General features: G+C 44.9%; 1 protein-coding gene across 1 annotated transcript; it reads left to right on the top strand.

Moving 5' to 3' along the window:
* Positions 1–8256: 8256 nt before the first annotated feature.
* Positions 8257–10092, top strand: hamp (hepcidin antimicrobial peptide). The gene is made up of 3 exons (XM_066684923.1): positions 8257–8413; positions 8551–8640; positions 9274–10092. The coding sequence occupies exons 1-3, from the start codon at positions 8321–8323 to the stop codon at positions 9370–9372; spliced, it is 282 nt and encodes a 93-aa protein (XP_066541020.1). The 5' UTR covers positions 8257–8320; the 3' UTR covers positions 9373–10092.
* Positions 10093–27571: the final 17479 nt, after the last annotated feature.

Raw genomic sequence — 27571 nt, 5'->3', positions numbered from 1 at the left:
GCTGTGTGAGTTTGAGTGGTCAGAGGAGGTGAAACCACGGCCAGTTATTTGCCCTCAGGCGTGTTCGTAACGCCAGGCTCCTCAAAAGGAATCTGTAATTATCCCTGATGAATAATTTCCTGAACTGATCTACAGTTTTTCAGGCTCTGTTTATATCCTGTGTCTCCACTGGGCTGTAGAATCGTCAGCACTATTCAAAATGGGGTAATTTTTCATTTCAATTCATGGTAATGTCATTTTAACACAGGACATCAGTAAAAAATACGAGTGGATGCTCAATTAACACAGTGGATCAGACACAGCAGTGTTACTTGAGTTTTTAGATCGTCCTTTTTTATTATATTTGAGTATGACACACGTATGGATGCTGCTATGGATTTAAGCGTGGTGCGTTGTTTAGCCTCTGAGCTTAGACTTGTACTTGAACAGTATATATCGACACTAAAAGCCTACTCCAGTGCCTCTATTCATTTCCCCTGGATATGACGGAATACTCTCCTACATCAGATCGAAACATGAGGTCTTTACTGAAACAGCATTCCAGAAAATTTTTGAAATTGTGTATTCAGATGGAATTAAAATCACTGAGATACTCTGGTAATAATTACATTACCCCATGTCCACAGGCAAAACCAATCACATTTGAATAGGGCTCTACTCAGTGATTTTAGTCCCGTCTGCACTCACCATTTACGGACAAGCAAAATCTCACAGTTGCTATAGGCATATAGCAATGCTCACACAAACACTGAAACACAACTTTTGAAAACTCTTACCAACAGCTTGGAATCTGAGAGGGGTTAGTCAATGCCTGATGTTTGTATTAATTATTAGGATTTTTAAAAAAATCAATGGTTTCCAAGGATCAATCCCATAGGATTCCAGAAGGCACTAAACACAGGAACGCTACTGTGTATAATATACACCGCTATTACAGTGACGTGATATTCCTCAACACTGGGAATATAATTAACGATGAGGAAAACAATCATGTGACCACATACCTCACGCCTGGGACTACTCCACAACTTAGTGTTTTCTCTTCTGCATCAATTCACCGCTGCCTCACCTTAGCCTTGACTTTTGGTCACTATTTTCCTCCACCCTATCACTTAGGACATCCGTTAGAAAGTCTCAAACACACACACACACACACACACAAACACTAAACCTGGCGTCTGTGTGTCCTCTGCACTGTTTGACTGATCTCTGAACTCCTGTTCCCCTCGTACACTACGGCGCCCCCGGGTGTTTACCCTTTCAGGATTACCTCAGCTCTGCACTGACCAATCGTCAACTCTATACTCTCTCTGCTCTAATTTCTCTACTGTCACTCGTCCAGTCGATACTTACAGCCCTCAGTCCTCAGCTCTATACTCTCAAATGCAAACTGTATATCCTCAGCCAGATGTATACTCTTAGTTCTATACTCTGTATACCATACTATAGTTTACAAACAGTGTAAATGTACCTTTATAGGCATATTATAAACTCTCAAATTTATACTCTTAGTTCTGTAGTCTCAGTTGCCCAACTCTGAATCCACTCTATACTCTGCGACTTCAGCTCTACACTCGCAGATGTCTGCTCTGAATCATTCACTTTGTACTCTCAAATCTTAACTTCAGATCATCTACTCTATGCTCTTAACTCTATTCTATCGCTTGTCAGCTTTACATTCTTAAATTCATATTCAATTTGCAAAAGTTTACTCTGAAAACCAGTACTGTACAGATACATTATTGTTCACTAAAGGTACAAACAGTGTAAATATACCTTTAATGGTACAGCAGTGGTGTAAAAGTCCAGTTTTTTGTTCCCTAAAGGTACGTTGCATTCTCTTCTCCAGAAAGAGAGGTGAATATTTGTATATTTTCACTGTAGAAATGTGAACAGAATAAAATAGTAAAAGACCTGGAGATGAAATGGGGCTTGAGAAATCAACACAACTTTAAAATCTACAATTGTAACAGAATAAGGTACAATTATGTTCCCTAACTAAAGGTACGTATATTTACCCTTGAGGACAATTTTTCTGACAGCGCACCAGCAATCATCCACTCTGCTCTCAGCCCGCAGCTCTGTATATTCACTGATCTATACTCTGAAGTAAACTCTCAATCATCCACTCTATACTCTTCAACTCAATACACTCAACTCTATAGCCTCAGCTCTGTGCATGTGTAAACATACAGGAGACCAGCCAATCAAACTGAAACAGACCAAATGCCAATAGTTGTGTCCAGCTCGGCTACACTGGCACAAATCGTTTGATTGTATCATCCTCAGAAACTCGGCCCACATATACATAGAGCGCCTGAGGCTGTGAGCAGTGCTGCTCTGACACTCTGCCAATAACTTGAACTGTCCAAACTGGACGCTGATATTGAGGACATGCAAAAAAAACCAAAAAGTCTCACAGACATCTAACCTGGATAATCAAACCCATGTGTATGGGATTGCATTGTGGTTTCCACATTCAGAGAAGGATGCAAGGAAGGCCTGGCATTGTGTTTATTACATTTGTTAAACGGATTATTAAGATTCGTCAAAAACGAATGCATAGGAATGTGTGGTATCCACATTTTTTATACCATCTCACTGTCTCAACATATTATCATGATATACTATATTACCATAGGGTGAGGGGTGCACTATCAAGCTGCGTGAGCCTCATATCTGTGAGCGTGGGTGACATTAAGGGGTTTTCGGCTCTGTGCAGTTCAGCAGAGCACAGCCCTACAGTACAGAGTGACACAAAAAAAATGATAAAAATTTCTGAGAACTATGTTCAAATTTTCACTCTCTACAAAGTTGAAATGGTCTCCTTTCCCTGGGGAATGATTTCCAAAACATATCGTTGTCACACCTCACCCTTCCAAAGAATGTGAGCATTTTACAGAATCAGCAGCTTCCAGGTCTCTCCAGACTTTATTTCTCATCTGAATGAGTCTCAAACGCTTGCTGAAGCTCCTGAATTCCTTTTTTGTACAGTGTTCATCAGGATGAGTTTGGCACTCCACAAACGCCTTATAGTTGCTGCCATTGTCTGTCATGTGGGTGTGTGTGTGGGGCCCGGCTGCTCGGTGGCAGGGTGTTTTGTGTGAACGCATGACTACAGCCAGGCAGCTTGTCGCTTTTATTTATTCATACAGGTTCATGCCTTTATTCCCCGACGCCTCTCATCTAGAGCTTCAGTAATCACTACACACTCCGTCCTCTATTCTCAACAAAAGCAGCAGCTCTTTCTCACTTTACCGAACACACAAGTGGTTTGGAACAGGAAGTGATGCGCTCCAGGGAGTGGGAAGCTACACAGCGGGCATACGCAAGTGGAAGGAAGTCATTGCCTCACACTGCTTGCTTGACACTGAGAAAGGCTGAGCAGACAGGTCTTTCTTACCAGTTACAGGGTTAGAGGAAGAGCATCAGGGTGAGGTTAAGGACAAGGTCTGCTCATTGGCCCAAGGATTAGGACAGTACTGGTTAGCTGTGTGGATTTATCACATGGTTGGGGACAAGAACAGCATGAGATAAACAAGTTAGCCCAGTGTTGGGCTGTTTGCCGCGTTGTCCCATGGTTTACAACAGTATCGTGCTGGTTTGGCTGGTTAGTCCCATGGTTTCGGACAGTGTTGGGCTGGTTCAGATGGTCAGTTCTAGGGTTAAGGACAGGGCTGAGCTTGTTTGGCTGTTTAGTCCCAGAATGTGAGAGTGTTGGGCTTGTTTTGCTAGTCAGTCCCAAGGTTCAGGACATTGTTGGGCTGGTGAGACCCATGGTTTAGAAGAGTGCTTGGCTAGTTTGGGTGAATAGGTCGGGTTTAGGGCTGTGTTCTGCTGGTTCGTCAGGATACGGCTTGTCTAGTTTGACTGTGTGCTTCCTGGATGTAGGATAATTTTGCGTTGGTTGGCCCAAAGATTTAAGCCAAGCTTTGCGTGTTGACCTGTTGGTATGGGTTGAGGAGGTTGGTTCTAGGGTTTGGACATAATTGGCTCAGCAAGTTGGCCCTAGAATATGGTCGTTCCCAGGGTTTAGGACAGGTTTAACCATTATTTTGGCTGGAATTGCTTGGTTGGTTTAGTTTGACTGGAGCCAGAAGCTAGTTTCTGGGCCAGTGTTGTGTTAATGTGACAGTATCTATGGTAAAAGACGACTTGAGTGGCCGTTAGAGTTGGAATGGCAGCTATAATCATGGCCCCCGTTTTTCTGTCAGTGTGTGTTCTGACCTGATTTCACAAGAGCACGTTCTGTATCTGATATGTAAGGGGTGTTTTGATTCAAAGGTTACGATTGCTGGGTGTTTTTGTAGTAAGTTAGGGGTGGGGTGGGGTTGGTTAAGACCATGAAATGGGGGAATTGGGGTCTGAATCTTCGGATCTGAACTGGATGCGTATCAACGGGGAAATCAGCGAGGGAGGGTGGATGAGGTCATCGGCCCAGACCTGAGGAGAGGTGAAGGGGGGGAGACTGGCGCCTGTCAGGGTGATAGCTAGCGTCCCGCTGGAGCCTGCTTCTGTTTGACCAGAAGATCCACTCTGATAGCACTGGCGTCCCTTTCCCTGGGACACACACATACACATACACATACACACCAGCGTCCCGAGGCACGTACACACACACACACACAGTGAGATTCATCCTCCCTGTCCCAGCAGCAGCTCGTAGCTCAAGCATAGTAATGTAATAACCGGGGCGTGCAGTTCTAGTGGTTTAGTCTTCTTTTGTGGCTATTTCCTTTTTTAATTTTTTAAAATTATTTTTTTATTTAGGGCTTCTCAACAGCTCCACGTTGTTTCTGAGCCACCTTACAGTGAACAGATGGAAACACAAGCTTGAAAAAACATGTGGTGTTGACTACAAAATTGAAGAAGCCAACCTGGCATAGTATTGTTTATGAAAATATATGCGCATGTTTACTTCAGACAGCAACTTACCCATTGAAAAACATTTTGCTGGTTTGCAAAAAAACAAATACACAGCACATAACGTCCCGTCCTGTAATCTGTCTTTATGCCCAGTTGGCACGGTCCACTGTAGTTTGCCAAAATTGATACTCGACGGTTTTCCCATCAATTTGCAGTAGACGTCATTGGGAAAGACTTTCCCCAATCGATTTAGTTCCTGAGATCATGGCACGTTCTGGTAAAAGGTGTCCTGTAAAAAGCATAGTATTTGAGATATAAGAGTTTATATATTATTTACATTCATTCATTCATTCATTATCTGTAACCCTTATCCAGTTCAGGGTTGCGGTGGGTCCAGAGCCTACCTGGAATCATTGGGCGCAAGGCGGGAACACACCCTGGAGGGGGTGCCAGTCCTTCACAGGGCAACACGGACACACACACACATTCATTCACACACTCACACCTACGGACACTTTTCAGTCGCCAATCCACCTACCAACGTGTGTTTTTTGACTGTGGGAGGAAAGCGGAGCACCCGAAGGAAACCCACGCGGACACAGGGAGAACACACCAAACTCCTCACAGACAGTCACCCGGAGGAAACCCACGCAGACACAGGGAGAACACACCACACTCCTCACAGACAGTCACCCGGAGGAAACCCACGCGGACACAGGGAGAACACACCACACTCCTCACAGACAGTCACCCGGAGCGGGAATCGAACGCACAACCTCCAGGTCCCTGGAGCTGTGTGAACGCACCGTGCCGCCCCTCTTATTTACATTTGATTTATAAAACAATAACAACAGATTTAAAACAAATATAATTATTACAGTAAAAAGTGATGTTGTGTTTGTGATTGTGTTGGTTTAACCCTTTCCACATCTCTCCTCGTGACGGTCCAGTGATATTTGAGGTTCATCCAATCCCTAGTTAATAAATACTTCATGTTAAATCAAATGTGCTTGATCCATAAGAACAAGGAGAACATCTGGATACAAACTTTGTTCTTCACACTTGCTCACAAAAAACCTACTATATATTAGAATAATTAAATTTTTTCCTGTAATTATATTGTTGTATTTATTGTAGTTATATATAATTTTATAAATTAAGAGCATGACATGAACTGGGGACAGTCTGGAGCAGCTGCACATGAGCTTGGCGTCACCATGTCCGATGCCAATCATCAGACCAATCAGAGATATCTCCCTATGGCTTGTGGAGACGTGTATCTGCGTCTTCAGGAATGACAAATCACCACCCAGTAATGAGCTAATCATCCCAAATCAACACCCAACCTCACTAATTCTCCTGTGACTGCCATCAAACCCTCACAGCAATGTTCCAGTGTCTGGAACACACTCTTTCCAGAGCAGCAGAGACACAATAGTCTTTGATTGTTTCAAATACCCTTCATTTCAGAAGAAACTTTAGACATTCGTCCATTAATTTTAAAGCGAAGAAAGTTGTGTTTGAATCCAGCCCCGAGTCATTGGTCACTGTATTTATTGACTTTCACTTGTCGGACGCTCAGAGCAAACACACACAGAGCAGGAGGTTATCAGTGAATGAGAGACAGACTGACGCGAGACACTTCTCCGTCTCCGGCATCAGACGCATCGTAAGGACACTGTTATTCAGGCTTTTACACATGACTCAGCAATTCTTGCTCAGAAAGTGCATCATAACAGAATATATTTTTAATATATTTTAAGGGCTTCTTATTGCAGTATTATTGATTTCTGTTGTCTATAAAGTAGGCTGCTGGAATGATTATGAAGACATTAACATTATATAATTTAGCATTATTTAACAACTTTTAGTATATATTTACAGTGTTTTTACATGTAATATTTATTCTCTCTGTGATTTGAGAGATACGTGGCATGTGTGTGTATATATAATTTATTTATTTTTTCCTCCATATAAACTGATCAACTTTAATAAAATCATATTGGCCACTAGTTAAAAAATAATAATAAATAACATTAAACACACCTACACACACACACACACACACACACACAAAAGGACTTAATTATTACTATCATAATAATACTTATTATTATAGACATTACACCCGGAGGAAACCCACGCAGACTCAGGGAGAACACCCCATACTCCTCACAGACAGTCACCCGGAGGAAACCCATGCAGACACAGAGAGAACACACCACACTCCTCACAAACAGTCACCCGGAGGAAACCCACTCAGACACAGAGAGAACACACCACACTCCTCACAAACAGTCACCCGGAGGAAACCCACGCAGACACAGAGAGAACACACCACACTCCTCACAGACAGTCACCTGGAAATTTTTATATAAAACATATTCAGACAACACTTAAAAATACTACATTTTAAATTGTATTTTTTTACATCAAAAGTTTGCATGAAATTTTATCATCTACATCCTGATGTATAGGTAGAGTAACCTGTTCTCAATCTGGAATTCTTTACCTGGACGTAGATGATTTAGTTTACAGCAACACTTGGACAAAAAAAAAAGTACTTTATTTTACACATCAGGAATACCTGGCTGACACTGGGCTGTAGTTTCCCCTGCTGCAGTTGGTCATATATTATACACCACAAATACACAATGAACTTTTTAAAAACGTTCTTTATTTTTATGAATAAACATATGTATTTTGGTGTATTGGTATATTTTATTAAAACTTGATTTGTGCCACAACCTGTGGGTGTGTGTGGTGTGTAATGAGTCATTTCTGAATTGCCTAATTTTATCATTTCTATTGTGAATCTTGAATAATCCAATTTTAGGATATTAACTGGGGGGGTGTATCTTAGTGTTTTAAACCGGGGTGACACAGGGCTTGTCCAGAGTGGGGTCTATGTGTCTGCAGCCAGAGGAAAGGAACAGCAACAAATATGTTACTATTAACTTTAAAAACATTTAATATCAGAATTATACTATAACTAATGTTCTTAATACCACTACTACATCTAATACTATTACAACTACTAGTAAAATTACTATTACTATTATTATTGCTACTATTGATTTTAAAAACTGCTGTTGCTCACTTATTTAAAATGTACTTAAAACAGTAATAAATTGCACTTTTCATTTTAGTACATTACATAATAAATTGAGAACCCAAAGTTCCAGTCTTGAGCTATTTGGACCTTTCGGGATCCTACAGCATTAAATTAAACGGTGGAAATTCCGCAGCAGTCTTTCCCCAAGCTGTTGAGTAAGACCTGTCGGGAAGTGGGTGGTCTCTCTGCGGCGGGGGTTGGGGGTGGGGGTGTGGCTGACTATGAGCAGAGCCATAAATATCAGAACAGCATGCGCTTCTCAGGTACACAGCTCCAGAACGAGAAAGAGTCTCTTTCTTCCTCACTCAGAGAAAAAAAAAAACAGAAGAATTGTGGGAAATGAAGTCTATCAGCGTCGCCCTCCTCCTTGCGGTCAGCGCCGTTTGCCTCTGCTTCCTTCAGTCTCAGGCACTGCCCTTCACACAAACCGAGGTAAGAGTTTGTTAAGGAAGGGTTAGTTGTAGTAACGCATCCATAATTAATGCACTATAAAGTTATTGTCTGTGAGTACTAGCTCCTCCAAGTTGTTAAAGGACATCTAACATGTTCTTCTCTGTCTTGGTTCTCAGGTGGAAGAAAAGCAGCCGATGGAGTATGAAGCTTCTCAACAAGAACAGCACTGGAACAGAGCTTCAGCACAAGAGACAGGACCAGAAGAGGTGGGCACTGGGCACTATTTTCATCTCCAGTTCCATTAGAGTAAAGACTCATTGCTCACTAGCAGCTCCACAGAGAGATCCGACAGTCCTGTGTTGATCTGACGGCAGGATTATGGGAGGATATCTTATGCGATTATATATTTTTTAGAATATCTGCTGGTGGAATCACTACTAGGGGCTGCACAACAATTCCTAGAGACCCATTGTCTCATGTTTCTGGTGAGATAAGGGCATTCAAAGCACAAATAGTGCCTCCCTCTGGCTTCCAAAGACACGCAGTAACACTGGGAATTTGTTTTAGAAGCTCTAATATACCCCACCACCTCGGTGACGCAACATCCCGCAATAGTCCTGCCGTTAATTCCAATGTATGGTAAGAAGAGCGAGAACACATGTAATCTTACACCCAGGGACTATTTTATTGCTCCTGGCTTATCTGAGCGTTGTGGGTAGTGATGTGTTTCTGCTAACAAGTTGCGCTAGGAAAAGTGGAAGCACTAAAAAGTCTTTAAAAAAAAACAAAAAACAGGAAATTTGTGTTTTTTCCAAGAATCACTTTTGCTCTCTTCCAAACTGCAAAGAATTCCCAAATGATTGATTCCCAAGTGACTAATTAACATTCTCCTTTTTCAGGTGGTGTTTAGGACCAAGCGCCAAAGTCATCTCTCCCTGTGCCGCTACTGCTGCAAGTGCTGCAGCAACAAAGGCTGCGGATACTGCTGTAGGTTCTAACAACCTGGAGCCACAGTTCCCAAACTCCAGGAACAGCCTCTCAGAGACTTTAACTTATTTATCGGACTGATCTGACCCATATCTGCTGCTCGAGCGCTTGAACCGGTGAAAGGATCTCAAAGTAAACACTGGCAACCTGCTAATGCTAACCAGAGCTAAAGCTATGTTTGTTGCAGCATGCTGGGTTTAGACAGGGAAGGTCTAGGAAGCTCCCAGAGGAGTGAAGTTGACTGCTAACAAGCCATTAGCTACAAAGCTACTTCATAACAAAATGCGGTGCAGTTAGCTTAATGTCTGCGGTTGAAGCTAGTTCAAGCGGCTAATTCTAACCAAACTAAAGCAGTGACTTGTATTTTTTACATATATATTTCTATGTTTTTAAACTTGTTGTACATATTAACCCATTGATTTTTAATTATTGGTTACTGTTAAAGTGAATTTTGTGATGTTAAGTTTGTAATAAACATGTTTCATACAATTTGGTGTTTTTTGTAATGTGCTAATTAGCATAAATTATGCTAATCGACCACTGTTTACAACATTGCTCATTGCTTTAGTGTTAGCTAGTAAGTTTTTATATATAAAACTTAATAAAAAATCAACAAAATGGAGATACAGGTTTGTAATTGAACAGTGATGGTGTGAGAACTCTCGTATTACCATTAGCCGATAGTTCCCATATCTATAACAGTTTCCCAGTCAACACACCCACAGGTGGTTCCCTGTTTGGTACCTGTAAGTTTCGGCCTGGGGTTTAATCTCGGCCCCAAATGGATGCCCTCCAGGGTCAGTGAAGTGACCATTGTGGGATAAATATAATGACATAATGTACAACCTCAGAAAACCCACTATTAGCCCCTGTGGGAGTTACTGAGCTGTCCACATTTATCCCATATATGAAGCCCACCTTGGTCCTACCCAGAGCCTATGTCCATTGGAAACCTAGTTCATGTTCAACCCACATGGGTCCTACGAAGGTGTGCTGGGACTTCTGGCTTTCTCACTTGCGCCCTCTAGTGGAAGGGAAATGGTATGTAAAGAATGTACACATGCACCAAATTCTCCAAAACTATCCAGACACTTCTTAAAAAGATAGAATACTGTTTATTTAAGGTGCACCCAACAGAATGGGTAGCTCTGGAGTAGCAGCACATGAGGCTAAGCTTACCATGCTCAATGGCAAACATGAGCTAGATGGGTATGAGGCCCCCCCAGCATAGGGCTGTGGAGTTGTGGAACGGCGTTCTGTGCTGAGAGATCCAGCCAAGACTTTGATGAGCTGGAGTGCCAGAAATCAGCAGATGAATGAATGACTGCATGTACCCTGTAATTTGCTTTCATTTTGCTGGAAGGATAGCCAACGCTTTTCCAATATGAGAATCCCAAGCTAAATTCTGGACCTGGAATACACCAGAGAGGTGAAGCCTCACTGTTTTCCCAGAACACAACCCTCTAATATCCATCACCCTTCACCATTTGCATTTAAATCTCTTCTTGGATAAAAGTCACGGACCCTGATCCGGAAAGAAGAAACGGATGAAGATCCAACCTCCCACCCCCTAGTCCCTCCTGCACCTGGAGTCGTTTGTATAGATTAGCGCTGGATTAGTGGGAGTGTTGTTTTCTCCTCCGTCTCAATGCTTTCACCCCCACGTCTTTAAAAGCCCACCGCACAAGTGGACCTCAGTGGATGAGCTTATTTGTTTGCATTCAAATCCAGGAAGAACGAGCAAATACATATTATAATATATATGAGGGGGCTAAGACCAAGGTAAAACCCCCTTCCACCCCCCAACAGAGCAGGTGTGATGTGGTGGTGAATCATTCTCAGCACTGCAGTGACACTGATGTGGTGGTGGTGTGTTAGTGTGTGTTGTGCTGGTGTAGAGTGGATCAGACACAGCAGTGCTGCTGGAGTTTTTAAACCCCTCGGAGTCACAGCTGAACTGAGAGTAGTCCACCGACCAAAAACATCCAGCCGAAGACGAAGGGCTAGAGGACGACCAACACACACTGTGCAGCGACAGATGAGGTAAGTTCTCTGACTTTACATCTACAACAGAGTGGACAAAGAGTTTCAAAACTCCAGCAGCACTGCTGTGTCTGATCCACTCGCACCAGTACAACACAAGAGTAATCCACCTAGTTACCATTGAAGAACAAGGTGAAAGGGAGCTAACAAAGTATGCTGAGTAACAGATGGAACACAGTGGTGTAATTGCAGAAGTACAAAGTGCTCCTGTGTGGTCAGTGGACGGTGAGGATAGAGTAATGTGCATGGTAAAGGTCACTTGACCAGGCCTTGGTCACATCCTGTGGTTTTCTAAGCGGAATATTTAGTGCAGATTTGTAACGTCCCTTTTTTTCGGTGTTAAAAGAAGAAAAAAAAAAAGAAAAATCAGCAAGGGCTTCAGCCGAGGCCTCCCGCTGCCTCCCTCGCCTTTAATATTCACCACTCTGTTTGAAGTTCCCCGACTCACCTCCAGCTGTTGAGGCAGGGTGTCTTTACTTCAAATCGAGGTTCTGTTCAGGGGGCAGCCACAAACGTCCGAGCTCATACGGACTTTGTGTGATCGGGAAAATAATAAATAAAAAGGGATAGCTTTTCTGTTCCCTGCTCATCCCAACCCCTCCTCCCCCACCCCCAACACACCGCCCTCCCCCTCCTTCTCCACGCCCCATCAGTTTCATTTGTATGCTAAGTCTTATCAGCCTTCTTCTCTTTCCTTTTCTCGGCTTCTTGGAAGGTTTCCATGTTTTTGAATGGATCTCCATTTAATTCTGAGGCCATATCTACCAGGGGGTCATCTCCCTTCCCTCCCCTTCTTAATCCACACCAAGATAGGGGCCAGGGGTTGATACAGTCTGCCCAGGCCCACGCTGTCCTTTATTTTTGACACACTCCTGCACACCCGGAGATTTCCGTACACAGTCGAGAGATAGTGGAAGAAGCTTTTGGAAAATGTCCTCATGTATAGTTTTGTACACTGCTCATAAATGCCAGTGCTTGGGGTTTAGACGATGGCTCAGGGGAGGCCGGTTCACTTGATCACAACCTTACATCACGGGAAAAGCGGCCTGACGTCTCTGCGCCATGCTCTGAGTTAAAGGACATTTACTCTGAAGATAGTGAAGCTGGTGGAGCATGGCCTCATGGTTCTGACTCACTGGACTAAAGCCTCTGTGTGTGTGTGTGTGTGTTGTAGCAATACTTGGCCATGTGTCCCTTGTAACAGAGATCTGCGATCTCAGTGGGACTCACCTGGTTAAATTAAGGTTAAACAAACAAACAAATAAAACCCCTCCTCCTCAGTGTCTTTATCCCTGTCTGGTCCTGTTTTGCTCCTTGTCTTCTCCACGTGTTTTCTATTAATGTATCTGTCATTTTAGCCACACCCCCTTGTCCTCATTCTGCACTCCCAGGTGTTCTCCATTAGTTTAATGTTTAAAAGCTCTGTCTCAGTGTTGGCCTGTCTTTCAGGTTGTTCTTTGTTCATTTTGTTTTACTCTCTTTGTGGTGTTCTCTGTCTAGAGTATTGTTTATCTTTCTCTGTCTAGAGAGTATTGTTTATCTGTCTCTTTCTAGAAAGTATTGTTTATCTGTCTCTGTCTAGAGTATTGTCTGTCTGTCTCTGTCTAGAGAGTATTGTTTATATGTCTCTTTCTAGAGAGTATTGTTTATGTCTAATCAGTCTAGAGTATTGTTTACATCTCTCTGTCTAGATAGTATTGTTTATCTGTATTTTGTCTGGAGTATTGTTTATCTGTCTCTGTCTAGAGAGTATACTTTCTGTTTCTGCCTAGAGAGTATTGTTTATCTGGTTCTGTCTAGAGAGTATTGTTAATATGTACCGGTCTAGAGTATTGTTTATCTGTCTCTGTCCATAGAGTATTGTCTATCTGTCTCTGTCAATAGAATATATTTTCTGTTTCTGTCTAGGGAGTATTGTTTATCTGTCTCTGTCTAGAGAGTATTGTTTCTCTCTCTGTCTAGAGTATGGTTTGGCCGTCTCTGGCTAGAGTATTGTCTGTCTGTCTCTGTCTAGAGAGTATTGTTTATCTCTAAATCTGTCTATAGTATTGTTTATTTATAATCTGTCTAGAGTATTGTTTATCTGTCTCTGTCTAGTGCATTGTTTATCTGTCTCTTAGTTCTGCCTTTTATTTGTGTTGTTTATATCTTGTTCCTGCCCCGTTCCAGGTTGTTTGTTTTGCATTGTTTGTATTCTTTTTTTTCTGTCTTGTTTTCCGTTTTTAGCTCTGGCCTCCTTCCCTAGTTCTTACCATGTTGCGTTGTTTCTGTGCCGCTTGTGAATCCCTGTTATTTTTCCTTATATTGAGGTCTACCTGTTTACATTATCCTTTTTATTTAGGACCTTATGTCTCTGTGGCGTGTCTTTGTTTAGTGTTTCACTCCTTAGAGTTTTAATTTGTTTTTATCTAGTTATTTTGTATAATACTCTTTATTACTATCTATTGGTATTAACTATAATAAAAATTGGTCATGCTAATCTTAATGGGCCAATCAGTTAAGAGACAGAGGGGACACAGAATGAGACAATCAGATAACATTTCTGGTGTTCCTTATCTGATACAGGGATGGGTTCATTAAATCCAGAAGCAAAAGCCACTAAAGGAATCCTCTCACTTTATTTTATTATTATTATTATTATTATTATTATTATATTACATTTTAAACAGTATCTTCAATTTGTAAATGCTTTGTCCTAGTTTTCTTTGGCCTAAAGCTGAAGCTTAAAAAAAGCGATAACTCGGTATGTTGTCCCTTTACTCTACGCTCATATGTAGTGTTCTCCTCCAAGTATGTTAAGCTCCATTATTGCATTGTCAGCAGGGGGAGTCCTAGCTAATGGGGTGGAATTGGACCGTGAAAAGAAGAATCCAATTACTTTGTTGTCCCTGATTGAACCAGTTCATTCTCCCCAGGGCAGGTCCCACATATAGGGGGCTTATGTTATATATTATAAACACTCTTCAGTCTCTGTTTTCATCACTCCCATATTTCCCGGCCGTGAAGCCAGCCCCACCCCATGCCCTGGTGGAGATATATGCGGAGCGTATGCGGGGATTAAAAGACTGTATTGACAGGGGCGTATTTCACACTCCATCCGTAATCGAGTGACTTGTTATCCTCCAGCTGCTCTCCAGTACCAGCCGCTTGTCCAAATTCATTTGATATTCATCATTCGTCACAGCGCTAACCAATCACAAGGACACCGAAGATCAATGGAACATGCAAATGCTGGCAATGCAATACATATGTCTGGGGTGTGTGATGGATGGAACGCGGTTTTATAACGTACAGATTGGTTTGCCCCCTCCCTCCGCTCCTCCACCCGCCTCCACAGGGCCGCTTTCTTGCTTTTATTTCATCATCGTCCAGTCGCTGCAGCTCGCTGAAGGCTCAGCTTGTGTAATGCATCCTGCAGATACATGGGATCAGGCTCCAACACCTGCACATGGAGCAGCAGGACATGAAAAAATAAAAAAACAACAAATCCGTAATGTTACAAGAGAGGGGGAAAAACCTGGAAATCAATATAAAGAAGTCATTTTGGAGCATTTCTATTGGCTGATTCATTATGAAAAGCTCTGAGTCACACTGTAAAGCCTGAAATAGTCATTCAGGTCAGAGCTGTCGTGTCAGATTTGGCGGGAGTTCTCCAGATCATGTCTTGTAATCACCACACGTCGTTTCCTGAGTACCGAAGATTTGTGATGGAACGAGTGAGGAACAGGAAGTGAGAGAGTGGGCAAATAAATCTGATCCAATCAAAAGGTTTTGCTTTTGTTTTTTTTTCCACATTTTCTTTTAGCTTGAAATGACTATGAATTGAAGCTTTAAAAACAAAACCCTAAGCAAGGTCACTGACCCCTAAAGACCCAAAGTCTACAGGAACCGTTGCTATGACCCTTAGCTTGAAGTCGGAACATTTCTGTGGAGATTTGATTGCATCCAGTCAGGTACTAATGTGGGATGAATAGATGAATCTTTGCTCTGTTTTTCGCTGTTTCACAGCCCAGTGCTGAATGGCTTTATACCCTTCCTGCTGACTCTTGGCACTAGGCATGGCACTCCAGCGTGACCTATTTCACCTCATGCTTTTCCAGGGACATTGTACAGAAAATGTTATAGAAAACCATAAGCCACAATTGTGCAAGCAGTGATATAGTAGTTGCGGCAAAGTCATTGCATGGTCACTCAAACCCCCAGCTGTGCGGGGCTGAGGTGGAGTGCCCGTAATGGCGTTCCGCTGGTGATTTGTAACGTCACGTGGGGACGAGACGAGGCGTTCTCTCTGGGGGACTCTCTTCCTGCTGACTCCTTGCTTTCTCTCCAGCAAAATATCAACCACAGCTGCTGCACAAATCACCTTCCGCCGAGCTGCAGGACACGGTCCAACCGCCAATCCCTGCCCCCCACCACACAAACAGCCTCCCACCAGGTATGCATTGACTGGCCACTCCCCACCCACCATTTTACTGACACTCACTGACCACCACACCTCTGCTGACCTCATGACTGTCCACTCCAGGGTTCGCCCTCAGTCTTGGGTCTTAGTCTATGATCAAAGCAGTGATATTAGGCCCTACACAGAGGGTGTGAGCATCTTCTCGCTGTCTAAGACCCCCCCCCCCCCAGATCTAACTCTGTGGACTCCTCTGATGTTTCCCTCTCCTCAAGGCCAACAGTGACCCAGCGGAGTGTACAGCTCTGATGGAAAGAATGTCGGCGCTCGGTGGGGGGTTTTGGCACGCGACGAAGTGGGTTCTGTGGTGGTGTGTGTTGACTCAGCATCATTTAAATGATCAATAGAGGGATTAATGTGTGCGTGTTTGCTTTCAGCTGTGCTGGAGACACTTGAGTCAAAATTCCAGCATCATCCCCTTAACAACCTCCCCTCCCACACACACACACACCCTTCATCCTGCCTTCTTCCTCCTCCTCCTCTCTGACAGAAGCAGATGTTGTCTACTTCCATCGTCAAGGTTACGCACCCACTGCTCCAGATGTGCGTGTGGTTTTTTTTTGGGGGGTGGGGCTTGCGGGGGGTGTCCATGCTATGGGTTTAATCTCCGTCCCCCAGGCGGACCCCCCGTCTGTGCCCACCGCAGCGAGGCGGCCTAACGGAGGGGAACGGAGAAGCTCTGCATTCTGGGAATCGCAGCTGTGGACGGAGGAGCTTCACCTCATCCGCTTCAGTTCAACAGAGCTCAGCGCATCATCAGCACCACGGACAGCGGACCACCTGGGACCACCTGCATGACTTCATACTTCAGCAAGGGCTCCGGGAAATGCAGGTCTCAATCAGGTAACTGCACTGAGAGAAATTGAGGGGGGTGGGGTTGGGTTGGGTTGGGGTGGGGGGAGGGGCTCTACCCCATTGGACCTTCAGGACCCTGGACAGCAGCCTGGGGTTCGGCTTCACCACTCACTGACCTCACTGAAGGTCCTTTATGTCTCTCTATCTCTGTCAGCAGATGAAGATGGAGGGATGATGAGTGCGGGCTCTGCCACACTTTCTCCCCACGCTGCATCTATTTACAAACCGATTACAACAGCCCCAGCCGTGTCAGATCTCCATTCCTTTATTTATTTATCTCTTCGCGGAGAGAGGTACAACACGGGTGGAGTTGGGGGAGGGGGGAGGGGAGGCAGGAAGGTGGGAGTGTGAAAGCAGAAAAAAGCACAGCATCCTGATTCAATTGACACTGATTGGTGGCGAAGGAGCGGAGGCCTGTAAAGCGAGGACGAGGACGAGGAGCGAGGGAGCGAAAGAGACGGATATTATGAGGCGAGAAAAGGCAGAGCGAGTAGGTGGCGTGCCACTGAAGAGACCGAAAAACGAGTGAAAAGAAACATGACGAATAAAAGCAGCAGAGATCGAGTGTAGTGGGAGGAAGGTGGGGTGTAATAAACACACTGCACATCATGTAGAAACCAAGCCAGGCCTCGATTTGCACTTGATACCATGTAATTACACAGTTATAAACACAGTGGACAGTTTTACACACTCACTCATCACACTCTCACACATGTAGACAGTTCTACACACTCACCCATTCACTCAGGAACACACACCTGTAGACAGTTCTACACACTCACCCATTCACTCAGGAACACACACCTGTAGACAGTTCTACACACTCACCCATACACTCAGGAACACACACCTGTAGACAGTTCTACACACTCACCCATTCACGCAGGAACACACATGTAGACAGTTCTACACTCTCACCCATTCACTCAGACACACACCTCTAGACAGTTCTACACACTCACCTATTCACTCAGGCACACACATGTAGACAGTTCTACACACTCACCCATTCACTCAGGCACACACACCTGTAGACAGTTCTACACACTCACCCATTCACTCAGGAACACACACCTGTAAACAGTTCTACACACTCACCCATTCACGCAGGAACACACATGTAGACAGTTCTACACTCTCACCCATTCACTCAGACACACACCTCTAGACAGTTCTACACACTCACCCATTCACTCAGGAACACACACCTGTAGACAGTTCTACACACTCACCCATTCACGCAGGAACACACATGTAGACAGTTCTACACTCTCACCCATTCACTCAGACACACACCTCTAGACAGTTCTACACACTCACCTATTCACGCAGGCACACACACCTGTAGACAATTCAACACACTCACCTAGTCACTCAGGCACACACACCTGTAGACAATTCTACACACTCACCTATTCACTCAGGCACACACACCTGTAGACAGTTCTACACACTCACCCATTCACTCAGGAACACACACATGTAAACAGTTCTACACACTCACCCATTCATTTAGGAACACACACCTGTAGACAGTTCTACACACTCACCCATTCACTCAGGAACACACACCTGTAGACAGTTCTACACACTCACCCATTTACTCAGGAACACACACCTGTAGACAGTTCTACACACTCACCCATTCACGCAGGAACACACATGTAGACAGTTCTACACTCTCACACATTCACTCAGACACACACCTCTAGACAGTTCTACACACTCACCTATTCACTCAGGCACACACACCTGTAGAAAATTCAACACACTCACCTAGTCACTCAGGCACACACACCTGTAAACAATTCTACACACTCACCTATTCACTCAGGCACACACATGTAGACAGTTCTACACACTCACCCATTCACTCAGGCACACACACCTGTAGACAGTTCTACACACTCACCCATTCACTCAGGCACACACACCTGTAAACAGTTCTACACACTCACCCATTCACGCAGGTACACACACCTGTAGACAGTTCTACACACTCACCCATTCACTCAGGTACACACACCTCTAGACAGTTCTACACACTCACCCATTCACTCAGGTACACACACCTGTAGACAGTTCTACACACTCACCCATTCACTCAGGAACACACACCTGTAGACAGTTCTACACACTCACCCATTCACGCAGGAACACACATGTAGACAGTTCTACACTCTCACCCATTCACTCAGACACACACCTCTAGACAGTTCTACACACTCACCTATTCACTCAGGCACACACATGTAGACAGTTCTACACACTCACCCATTCACTCAGGCACACACACCTGTAGACAGTTCTACACACTCACCCATTCACTCAGGAACACACACCTGTAAACAGTTCTACACACTCACCCATTCACGCAGGAACACACATGTAGACAGTTCTACACTCTCACCCATTCACTCAGACACACACCTCTAGACAGTTTTACACACTCACCCATTCACTCAGGAACACACACCTGTAGACAGTTCTACACACTCACCCATTCACGCAGGAACACACATGTAGACAGTTCTACACTCTCACCCATTCACTCAGACACACACCTCTAGACAGTTCTACACACTCACCTATTCACTCAGGCACACACATGTAGACAGTTCTACACACTCACCCATTCACTCAGGCACACACACCTGTAGACAGTTCTACACACTCACCCATTCACTCAGGAACACACAGCTGTAAACAGTTCTACACACTCACCCATTCACTCAGGCACACACACCTGTAGACAGTTCTACACACTCACCCATTCACGCAGGAACACACACCTGTAAACAGTTCTACACACTCACCAATTCACGCAGGTACACACACCTGTAGACAGTTCTACACACTCACCCATTCACTCAGGTACACACACCTGTAGACAGTTCTACACACTCACCCATTCACTCAGACACACACACCTGTAGATAGTTCTACACTCTCAACCATTCATTCACAAACACACACCTGTAGACAGTTCTACACACTCACCCATTCACTCAGGCACACACACCTGTAGACAGTTCTACACACTCACCCATTCACTCAGGTACACACACCTCTAGACAGTTATACACACTCACCCATTCACTCAGGAACACACAACTGTAGACAGTTCTACACACTCACCCATTCACTCAGGAACACACACCTGTAGACAGTTCTACACACTCACCCATTCACTCAGGAACACACACCTGTAGACAGTTCTACACACTCACCCATTCACTCAGGAACACACACCTGTAGACAGTTCTACACACTCACCCATTCACGCAGGAACACACATGTAGACAGTTCTACACTCTCACCCATTCACTCAGACACACACCTCTAGACAGTTCTACACACTCACCTATTCACTCAGGCACACACACCTGTAGACAATTCAACACACTCACCTAGTCACTCAGGCACACACACCTGTAGACAATTCTACACACTCACCTATTCACTCAGGCACACACACCTGTAGACAGTTCTACACACTCACCTATTCACTCAGGCACACACACCTGTAGACAGTTCTACACACTCACCCATTCACTCAGGAACACACACCTGTAGACAGTTCTAAACACTCACCCATTCACTCAGGAACACACACCTGTAAACAGTTCTAAACACTCACCCATTCACTCAGGAACACACACCTGTAGACAGTTCTACACACTCACCCATTCACTCAGGAACACACACCTGTAGACAGTTCTACACACTCACCCATTCACTCAGGAACACACACCTGTAGACAGTTCTACACACTCACCCATTCACGCAGGAAAACACATGTAGACAGTTCTACACTCTCACCCATTCACTCAGACACACACCTCTAGACAGTTCTACACACTCACCTATTCACTCAGGCACACACATGTAGACAGTTCTACACACTCACCCATTCACTCAGGCACACACACCTGTAGACAGTTCTACACACTCACCCATTCACTCAGGAACACACACCTGTAAACAGTTCTACACACTCACCCATTCACGCAGGAACACACATGTAGACAGTTCTACACACTCACCCATTCACTCGGGCACACACACCTCTAGACAGTTCTACACACTCACCCATTCACTCAGGAACACACACCTGTAGACAGTTCTACACACTCACCCATTCATGCAGGAACACACATGTAGACAGTTCTACACTCTCACCCATTCACTCAGACACACACCTCTAGACAGTTCTACACACTCAACTATTCACTCAGGCACACACACCTGTAGACAATTCAACACACTCACCTAGTCACTCAGGCACACACACCTGTAGACAATTCTACACACTCACCTATTCACTCAGGCACACACATGTAGACAGTTCTAAACACTCACCCATTCACTCAGGAACACACACATGTAAACAGTTCTACACACTCACCCATTCATTTAGGAACACACACCTGTAGACAGTTCTACACACTCACCCATTCACTCAGGAACACACACCTGTAGACAGTTCTACACACTCACCCATTCACTCAGGAACACACACCTGTAGACAGTTCTACACACTCACCCATTCACGCAGGAACACACATGTAGACAGTTCTACACTCTCACCCATTCACTCAGACACACACCTCTAGACAGTTCTACACACTCACCTATTCACTCAGGCACACACACCTGTAGAAAATTCAACACACTCACCTAGTCACTCAGGCACACACACCTGTAAACAATTCTACACACTCACCTATTCACTCAGGAACACACACCTGTAGACAGTTCTACACACTCACCCATTCACTCAGGAACACACACCTGTAGACAGTTCTACACACTCACCCATTCACGCAGGAACACACATGTAGACAGTTCTACACTCTCACCCATTCACTCAGACACACACCTCTAGACAGTTCTACACACTCACCCATTCACTCAGGTACACACACCTCTAGACAGTTCTACACACTCACCCATTCACTCAGGTACACACACCTGTAGACAGTTCTACACACTCACCCATTCACTCAGGAACACACACCTGTAGACAGTTCTACACACTCACCCATTCACTCAGACACACACCTCTAGACAGTTCTACACACTCACCTATTCACTCAGGCACACACATGTAGACAGTTCTACACACTCACCCATTCACTCAGACACACACCTGTAGACAGTTCTACACACTCACCTATTCACTCAGGCACACACATGTAGACAGTTCTACACACTCACCCATTCACTCAGGCACACACACCTGTAGACAGTTCTACACACTCACCCATTCACTCAGGAACACACACCTGTAAACAGTTCTACACACTCACCCATTCACGCAGGAACACACATGTAGACAGTTCTACACTCTCACCCATTCACTCAGACACACACCTCTAGACAGTTCTACACACTCACCCATTCACTCAGGAAAACACACCTGTAGACAGTTCTACACACTCACCCATTCACGCAGGAACACACACCTGTAGACAGTTCTACACACTCACCCATTCACTCAGGAACACACACCTGTAGACAGTTCTACACACTCACCCATTCACGCAGGAACACACATGTAGACAGTTCTACACTCTCACCCATTCACTCAGACACACACCTCTAGACAGTTCTACACACTCACCTATTCACTCAGGCACACACATGTAGACAGTTCTACACACTCACCCATTCACTCAGGCACACACACCTGTAGACAGTTCTACACACTCACCCATTCACTCAGGAACACACACCTGTAAACAGTTCTACACACTCACCCATTCACGCAGGAACACACATGTAGACAGTTCTACACACTCACCCATTCACTCGGGCACACACACCTCTAGACAGTTCTACACACTCACCCATTCACTCAGGAACACACACCTGTAGACAGTTCTACACACTCACCCATTCATGCAGGAACACACATGTAGACAGTTCTACACTCTCACCCATTCACTCAGACACACACCTCTAGACAGTTCTACACACTCAACTATTCACTCAGGCACACACACCTGTAGACAATTCAACACACTCACCTAGTCACTCAGGCACACACACCTGTAGACAATTCTACACACTCACCTATTCACTCAGGCACACACATGTAGACAGTTCTAAACACTCACCCATTCACTCAGGAACACACACATGTAAACAGTTCTACACACTCACCCATTCATTTAGGAACACACACCTGTAGACAGTTCTACACACTCACCCATTCACTCAGGAACACACACCTGTAGACAGTTCTACACACTCACCCATTCACTCAGGAACACACACCTGTAGACAGTTCTACACACTCACCCATTCACGCAGGAACACACATGTAGACAGTCCTACACTCTCACCCATTCACTCAGACACACACCTCTAGACAGTTCTACACACTCACCTATTCACTCAGGCACACACACCTGTAGAAAATTCAACACACTCACCTAGTCACTCAGGCACACACACCTGTAAACAATTCTACACACTCACCTATTCACTCAGGAACACACACCTGTAGACAGTTCTACACACTCACCCATTCACTCAGGAACACACACCTGTAGACAGTTCTACACACTCACCCATTCACGCAGGAACACACATGTAGACAGTTCTACACTCTCACCCATTCACTCAGACACACACCTCTAGACAGTTCTACACACTCACCCATTCACTCAGGTACACACACCTCTAGACAGTTCTACACACTCACCCATTCACTCAGGTACACACACCTGTAGACAGTTCTACACACTCACCCATTCACTCAGGAACACACACCTGTAGACAGTTCTACACACTCACCCATTCACGCAGGAACACACATGTAAACAGTTCTACACTCTCACCCATTCACTCAGACACACACCTCTAGACAGTTCTACACACTCACCTATTCATTTAGGCACACACATGTAGACAGTTCTACACACTCACCCATTCACTCAGGCACACACACCTGTAGACAGTTCTACACACTCACCCATTCACTCAGGAACACACACCTGTAAACAGTTCTACACACTCACCCATTCACGCAGGAACACACATGTAGACAGTTCTACACTCTCACCCATTCACTCAGACACACACCTCTAGACAGTTCTACACACTCACCCATTCACTCAGGAAAACACACCTGTAGACAGTTCTACACACTCACCCATTCACGCAGGAACACACATGTAGACAGTTCTACACTCTCACCCATTCACTCAGACACACACCTCTAGACAGTTATACACACTCACCTATTCACTCAGGCACACACACCTGTAGACAGTTCAACACACTCACCTAGTCACTCAGGCACACACACCTGTAGACAGTTCTACACACTCACCTATTCACTCAGGCACACACATGTAGACAGTTCTACACACTCACCCATTCACTCAGGCACACACACCTGTAGACAGTTCTACACACTCACCCATTCACTCAGGCACACACACCTGTAAACAGTTCTACACACTCACCCATTCACGCAGGTACACACACCTGTAGACAGTTCTACACACTCACCCATTCAATCAGGTACACACACCTGTAGACAGTTCTACACACTCACCCATTCACTCAGACACACACACCTGTAGATAGTTCTACACACTCAACCATTCATTCACAAACACACACCTGTAGACAGTTCTACACACTCACCCATTCACTCAGGCACACACACCTGTAAACAGTTCTACACACTCACCCATTCACGCAGGTACACACACCTGTAGACAGTTCTACACACTCACCCATTCACTCAGGTACACACACCTGTAGACAGTTCTACACACTCACCCATTCACTCAGACACACACACCTGTAGATAGTTCTACACACTCAACCATTCATTCACAAACACACACCTGTAGACAGTTCTACACTCTCACCCATTCACTCAGACACACACCTCTAGACAGTTCTACACACTCACCTATTCACTCAGGCACACACATGTAGACAGTTCTACACACTCACCCATTCACTCAGGCACACACACCTGTAGACAGTTCTACACACTCACCCATTCACTCAGGAACACACACCTGTAAACAGTTCTACACACTCACCCATTCACGCAGGAACACACATGTAGACAGTTCTACACTCTCACCCATTCACTCAGACACACACCTGTAGACAGTTCTACACACTCACCCATTCACTCAGGAACACACACCTGTAGACAGTTCTACACACTCACCCATTCACGCAGGAACACACATGTAGACAGTTCTACACTCTCACCCATTCACTCAGACACACACCTCTAGACAGTTATACACACTCACCTAGTCACTCAGGCACACACACCTGTAGACAGTTCAACACACTCACCTAGTCACTCAGGCACACACACCTGTAGACAATTCTACACACTCACCTATTCACTCAGGCACACACATGTAGACAGTTCTACACACTCACCCATTCACTCAGGCACACACACCTGTAGACAGTTCTACACACTCACCCATTCACTCAGACACACACACCTGTAGATAGTTCTACACACTCAACCATTCATTCACAAACACACACCTGTAGACAGTTCTACACACTCACCCATTCACTCAGGCACACACACCTGTAGACAGTTCTAAACACTCACCCATTCACTCAGGCACACACACCTGTAAACAGTTCTACACACTCACCCATTCACGCAGGTACACCCACCTGTAGACAGTTCTACACACTCACCCATTCACTCAGGTACACACACCTCTAGACAGTTCTACCACTCACCCATTCACTCAGGTACACACACCTGTAGACAGTTCTACACACTCACCCATTCACTCAGGAACACACACCTGTAGACAGTTCTACACACTCACCCATTCACGCAGGAACACACATGTAGACAGTTCTACACTCTCACCCATTCACTCAGACACACACCTCTAGACAGTTCTACACACTCACCTATTCACTCAGGCACACACATGTAGACAGTTCTACACACTCACCCATTCACTAAGGCACACACACCTGTAGACAGTTCTACACACTCACCCATTCACTCAGGAACACACACCTGTAAACAGTTCTACACACTCACCCATTCACGCAGGAACACACATGTAGACAGTTCTACACTCTCACCCATTCACTCAGACACACACCTCTAGACAGTTCTACACACTCACCCATTCACTCAGGAACACACACCTGTAGACAGTTCTACACACTCACCTATTCACGCAGGAACACACATGTAGACAGTTCTACACTCTCACCCATTCACTCAGACACACACCTCTAGACAGTTCTACACACTCACCTATTCACTCAGGCACACACATGTAGACAGTTCTACACACTCACCCATTCACTCAGGCACACACACCTGTAGACAGTTCTACACACTCACCCATTCACTCAGGCACACACACCTGTAGACAGTTCTACACACTCACCCATTCACTCAGGCACACACACCTGTAAACAGTTCTACACACTCACCCATTCACGCAGGTACACACACCTGTAGACAGTTCTACACACTCACCCATTCACTCAGGTACACACACCTGTAGACAGTTCTACACACTCACCCAATCACTCAGACACACACACCTGTAGATAGTTCTACACTCTCAACCATTCATTCACAAACACACACCTGTAGACAGTTCTACACACTCACCCATTCACTCAGGCACACACATGTAGACAGTTCTACACACTCACCCATTCACTCAGGCACACACACCTGTAGACAGTTCTACACACTCACCCATTCACTCAGGAACACACACCTGTAAACAGTTCTACACACTCACCCATTCACGCAGGAACACACATGTAGACAGTTCTACACTCTCACCCATTCACTCAGACACACACCTGTAGACAGTTCTACACACTCACCCATTCACTCAGGAACACACACCTGTAGACAGTTCTACACACTCACCCATTCACGCAGGAACACACATGTAGACAGTTCTACACTCTCACCCATTCACTCAGACACACACCTCTAGACAGTTCTACACACTCACCCATTCACTCAGGTACACACACCTCTAGACAGTTCTACACACTCACCCATTCACTCAGGTACACACACCTGTAGACAGTTCTACACACTCACCCATTCACTCAGACACACACCTCTAGACAGTTCTACACACTCACCTATTCACTCAGGCACACACATGTAGACAGTTCTACACACTCACCCATTCACTCAGGCACACACACCTGTAGACAGTTCTACACACTCACCCATTCACTCAGGAACACACACCTGTAAACAGTTCTACACACTCACCCATTCACGCAGGAACACACATGTAGACAGTTCTACACTCTCACCCATTCACTCAGACACACACCTCTAGACAGTTCTACACACTCACCCATTCACTCAGGAAAACACACCTGTAGACAGTTCTACACACTCACCCATTCACGCAGGAACACACATGTAGACAGTTCTACACTCTCACCCATTCACTCAGACACACACCTCTAGACAGTTATACACACTCACCTATTCACTCAGGCACACACACCTGTAGACAGTTCAACACACTCACCTAGTCACTCAGGCACACACACCTGTAGACAGTTCTACACACTCACCTATTCACTCAGGCACACACATGTAGACAGTTCTACACACTCACCCATTCACTCAGGCACACACACCTGTAGACAGTTCTACACACTCACCCATTCACTCAGGCACACACACCTGTAAACAGTTCTACACACTCACCCATTCACGCAGGTACACACACCTGTAGACAGTTCTACACACTCACCCATTCACTCAGGTACACACACCTGTAGACAGTTCTACACACTCACCCATTCACTCAGACACACACACCTGT

This window comes from Hoplias malabaricus, chromosome 1 (assembly GCF_029633855.1).
Source record: "Hoplias malabaricus isolate fHopMal1 chromosome 1, fHopMal1.hap1, whole genome shotgun sequence".
Taxonomy (NCBI): domain Eukaryota; kingdom Metazoa; phylum Chordata; class Actinopteri; order Characiformes; family Erythrinidae; genus Hoplias; species Hoplias malabaricus.
The sequence above is the reverse complement of the archived record's forward strand: the minus strand, read 5'-3'. Positions and strand labels throughout refer to the sequence as shown.